Source organism: Pollachius pollachius (genome assembly GCF_949987615.1).
Source record: "Pollachius pollachius genome assembly, chromosome: 20".
NCBI classification, from domain to species: Eukaryota; Metazoa; Chordata; class Actinopteri; order Gadiformes; family Gadidae; genus Pollachius; species Pollachius pollachius.
Window position 1 is genome coordinate 11859563 of NC_136953.1, and position 5387 is coordinate 11864949.

General features: G+C 39.2%; 1 protein-coding gene across 1 annotated transcript; it reads right to left on the minus strand.

The window, feature by feature from the left end:
- Positions 1-771: 771 nt before the first annotated feature.
- Positions 772-4927, minus strand: LOC307091420 (high affinity immunoglobulin gamma Fc receptor I-like). The gene is made up of 6 exons (XM_079758389.1): positions 4810-4927; positions 4477-4521; positions 3918-4154; positions 3293-3562; positions 1704-1846; positions 772-1521 (listed from the first exon to the last, which is right to left on the minus strand). The coding sequence occupies exons 1-5, from the start codon at positions 4814-4816 to the stop codon at positions 1752-1754; spliced, it is 654 nt and encodes a 217-aa protein (XP_079614515.1). The 5' UTR covers positions 4817-4927; the 3' UTR covers positions 772-1521; positions 1704-1751.
- Between the last annotated feature and the right edge of the window lie 460 nt (positions 4928-5387).

Below are 5387 nucleotides of genomic sequence, written 5' to 3' on the forward strand. Positions count from 1 at the left end.
TCACATTTTGTGTCTGCCACAGACTGCAACAATCTGTTGGAACTAGCAACACATATTTGCGGTTAAGCTACAAATAAACAAACCATTCATCAGAACATTTCTTCTCATTAAACAAACACAAAAAACATTATTCCTAATAACGTTAACATTACGTAGAACGTAGCATTCCATCCTTTTTGAATATATACTTTGCCTCTGTTTGAACTTCATTTGACAGGTTTTTACCCCAGGAGACTGTAGAGAGTTGGATCTGGTAATCTGATGGGCTGGGGTCGCAGACTTTGTCCGTAACTGCTTGAAGTCTCGCAGTCTGACCTATCTCGCTCTGTGTAAAAATGAATAAATCGCACTGACAAGAGAACGCTCGACAGTTGATGACCACAATGTGCAAAAATGATTGATAGGACAATAGGGGAAGTTTGAGCACAGACCGCTGTGGCCTGCTAGTTTTCGAAATGTCAAGCACTCCGCAGAATCACCTCCATTAACATTTCACACCCTGATCACATTGTGCCTCTCAAATGCATATTTTGACAAATATTAAATTGCCTGCAATATGCAGTTTCTAAGAGAGTCTAAGAATTTTACTTGTTATTGATAATCTGCTTTGGGTGAAATATTGCAAATATTGCTGATAGGATATCCTAGTAATAATGTGTTTGTGTGCATCTTAATAATCATTTCCTAAAACTTAAAGTTGGTGTGCCTTGTTGGGGTCATGTTCGGCCTCAGCAGCCCCAGAAAGGTTGAGAACCACTGACGTAGAAAGCAGAACAACCCACATCTGACAAAATGTCTTCTTTATTTTACAGTTCAACCATCCGCCTAGTAGTCAGACAACTGATGACTAACTAAAACACATCAAACTAAACTAGATACATCTCTTATCTCTATTTCTGATGACAACATTATATGTTTATCTCATGTGTCCAGCAGTAGTTACCACAGGCAAATGGCAAACGGCACCACAGGTACCACAGTGAACTCAAGCGGATCTTCAACCCCATGATTTACACTAAGATCCAAACTAAAAGCTGTATATGGTAAGAATCAAACACAATACACAAGTGATTTTGAATGTGTTCAAGCATGTGGACGGACTGATCTCATCATCTTTTAAAATTCTTATTAGGAAGCCACAGTTGTTCACATTTTGTGTCTGCAACAGACTGCAACGATCTGTTGGAACTAGCAACACATATTTGTGGTTAAGCTACAAATAAACAAACCATTCATCAGAACGTTTCTTCTCATTAAACAAACACAAAAAACATTATTCCTAATAATTGTAATATGACGTAGAACGTAGCATTCTTTCCTTTTTGAAGTAAAATGAAAAGCATTATGCAAAATCCCCAACATTAACATTTCACCTTTCACACATTGTGCTGAAAGGTGAAATGGAATACAACCTGTTGTAAAATTACACTTTGTGTGTATTTGTTTCCTGACCTTTGTTCTCCATTTTATTTTGCACTACATCCGCATAAATCACATCCTCCAAGGCAGCTTCTTCAGCTTCTGAAACATAAAGAATTAAATCTTTCTTTTGTTATATTAGAAAGAAGGAGGAGGAGGAGGAGGAGGAGGAGGAGGAGAAGTTACTCTGCTGGGGATGAGTCCGAGTTGTTGTAGAGGAGGAGAAGGTGTAATTGATTTAGAGAGAATTAGGAGGAGGTGGAGGACGAAGACTTATTGGTTACCTTTGCGTCTTCTTCTCCAGCAGCATCCTCCCACGCCCAGAAGAACCATCAGGAGGAGGGGCGGTCCAGCAGAGGCCAATGGGAGGAGATGATGAGGGGTGGGGGGGGGGGGGCGGGGGCGGGGGTGGGAGGGAAGGAGGTTGCTGAGGAAAGGAGACCACATAATAAGAAGAAAGACAAGCGAGCCTGCTGTGCTTTTCAGCATTCAATTCAATTCAAAGAACTTTTTTCTTCCATTAGATACTTCACATGTGGAGGAGCAGCAGGGTGTGTCCATACCCAACAGTACATACAATAAACAATAAACAAACACACACACACACACACACACACACACACTCATATACCCCCCCCCACACACACACACACACACACACACACACTCATACACCCCCCCCACACACACACACACACACACACACACACACACACACACACACACACACACACTCATATACCCCCCCCCCCACACACACACACACACACACACACACACACACACACACACACACACACAACATCAGCCCACACTAGACATATGATAAAAAATCTTTGCTAAGCCTGATGAATAAATAGTAAATAGTACCAAGTAGAGGAGCAATCAATCATAGTTAAAAAAGATTCCAGGTGTAAAAAAAGAGAGGAGACAGTTCAAACAGGGGTTCAACCATTCAAAAGTCGTATGGATGCCGGCAGGGCCGACGGACTGGGGGTGTAAGGGGGACAGGCTTGGGGGGGCTCAAGGCAGAGGGGGGCCCATGCGAAGTTTAGATTTTTATTTTTTATTTTATTTTTATTTTATTATTTTAATTTTACATTTACATTTTTTACATTTAGGGCATTTAGCAGACGCTAATTTTAAGTCTTTTTTGATTGTTGTTCAAATTGTTTAATAACAAAAATAAATGTCATGATGAATATAGATCTAAATGCAAGCTTGGAGTATTAATTTAATAAATTGGTGTATTATTGTTAAAATTAAAGACTGCTGTGACTACTCTGATAACATCACTTTCAAAAAGTGTGAAATGGTTCAGTCCACACCGCTGATTTCACCGCGAATCTCACCTTGCTTACGGTGCGATTTTATTATCTGGATGGAGACGCGGCAATATGTCAAAGTCAAATTTAAATAAATTGAAGTCTGGCTCTCAGAAGAGAAAGGTGAAGAAAGACAGGGAAAGAAGACAAAATTAAGGAAGTCAGGTTCTGACTAACTTATTTTCTAAGAAAGTTGAGCGCAAACGTTTAAACTCACAAGATGAAACCCCATTCTTAACTACCTCCGTTATCGTTGCTAAAAGAAACAGAGACAACCCAAAGCAAGAGCAAACAATAGGCTACACTTTCAAATGATAAGGCCTTTGTTGTTAAGGTAAAGGATAAATACAGTGTATGGTAGTCTAATATTGCAACAGCAGGCTACTGATTTGAAGCAAGCTAATATTAAACTAATACTAAGCCGTTATTAGGCTACATGATAAATAATAACCAATGGCATATAGGCTAGCTAGCCCCAGACGTCATGACAGTCCCCCTTTAATGTGACTGTAGAACTTTGCCATGTGGAGACCAAACAGATAGCTCACCTCTGACAGCCAGCCAGCTCCCTGGAGACTCAACACCAGAGAAGGTACACTTGTAGAGGCCTTCATGAGATCTGTTGACAGCAGCAAAACTCATCCCTCCCGTCAAACCGTCCCCAATGAGCTGCCCATCTCTGGAGAAGGTACAGGACTGATTTATTGGGATCACAACAACCAGCTCCTTAATGCAGTTCTTGCAGGACAGGCAGCGAAGTGTAACAGGACTTCCTTCTTGTACAGGGTGGACAGGACTCTCTAGGATCACAGACCCTCCTGTAGAAACACAACACAGGTTGATGAACAATAAATGCCAGGTGAAAAAGGGGGTGACTTTGTCCATAGGGATCATTGACATGTATGTTTGTGTGTGTGTGTGTGTGTGTGTGTGTGTGTGTGTGTGTGTGTGTGTGTGTGTGTGTGTGTGTGTGTGTGTGTGTGAAAATGAAGACCAACTTTAATCATAAAAACAGATGTGTCATTTGAATAGAATGAATGTGTTGTTATCCATTGCAACAAATATGCTCATATATAAAACTTGCTCTATACTAAACACATGCCAGATAAACTTCCTTATAATTTGTGAATAATGTAGTGAGAGAACCAACTGGTGACAAAGAGACGCACATACCAGTCACTGTGATGTTGACCGCTTCCCCTCGTTCTCCAGAGTTAGAGTCACACCAGTAAGCGCCAGTGTGTCGTTCTCCTGCCAGTGGAATATTACATTCATGGCCCTTCTTAGAGCAAGCTGATGTAGAGGTAGTCATTATACGCTCATCAGCTCCGCAGTATAACTTCAAACTCTCCAACCTGAAGAACTGAGTTCTGCATGGGCTGATCCCCAGAGACCGGCCGAAACATGGACCTGTAGTCAACCAATAGATTAGAATTCAGTCAATACATTTAGAAATAGGTCAACCAATGCATAAGTATTCAGTCAATACATTTAGAACTCAATCAATACATTAGAAATTAATCAATCCATTTACAAATCAGTCAATCAAAACCTTCAATTCATTTCTAAATCAATCTATCGATACATATTAAATACAATAAATTCATGCAGACACAAGTCAATGAAAACATTATAGATTAATCAATACATTTATAAAACAAAATAAACCTTAGAATCAATCAATACAATTAGAAGTCAGTCATTCAATACATGTAAGATGGTATAAACTCACTGTTTCCCCGGGTGAGGTGCAGCAGGACCAGGATTAAAGTCAGCCCTGAAAAGCACCATGAATGTTAATTCATGATCACATCATCCAGCCCTGCTTGATGATTAGTAGGAATGTGTAAAATAGTTAAGATATATATCAAAAATAAAATAAAAAATACATTACTATTAAGTGACCCAAAGAGAATGTATATATATATATATATATATATATATATATATATATATATATATATATATATATATATATGTATATTAAGTATAGAAATGTTGAGATACTGTAGATTAAATTGAATTTTTAAATATTGCACGGATAGATTAATAACATCCTACTTACAGAACATTGGACTTCATAACATGCTACTGAGCGATAGATTCATAACACCGACTGGTTCTCAGACAGACTGATTCTTGTGAGCTCTCACACATGCAGTGACAGAAGGATGTGTGTTGTCTGGTGTTCAGTTCCTCCTGCCTGTTCGCCCACAAGTAGTTCTGTAGTTGTGATGTTAATCAAATTGTTTGTAACATGTTATCAATCCAACTTTGTGCAATTTTTTATCAGTAAAAAAGTATATGTATTTCAATATAAATGTGCAACATGTCAACTTTTCAATATAGATTATTTCATGTGAAAGACATACCCTGGATCAACTTGTGCATGTAAAGGGTATATTTTTCTATACATGTATTGCATTTCTACGGAACCCGTAAAGGGACATGGGGTAAAAAAATCTTTTTAACGTTTCTCGTGAGCACGAGAAAGCATCTGGTGCGCACGAGAAAGTATCTCGTGAGCACGAGAAAGTATCTGGTGAGCACGAGAAAGTATCTTGTGCGCACGAGAAAATATGTCGTGCCCACGAGAAAGTATCTCGTGAGCACGAGAAAGTATCGTACGCATATCACTGGAGG

Coding starts and splice junctions, on each gene's coding strand:
- LOC307091420 (XM_079758389.1), bottom strand. Junction 3,563..3,917: donor GGTCAACATCACAGTGACTG/GTATGTGCGTCT, acceptor GTGTTTCTACAG/GAGGGTCTGTGATCCTAGAG. Junction 1,847..3,292: donor GAGCTGGCTGGCTGTCAGAG/GTGAGCTATCTG, acceptor TCCTTTCCTCAG/CAACCTCCTTCCCTCCCACC.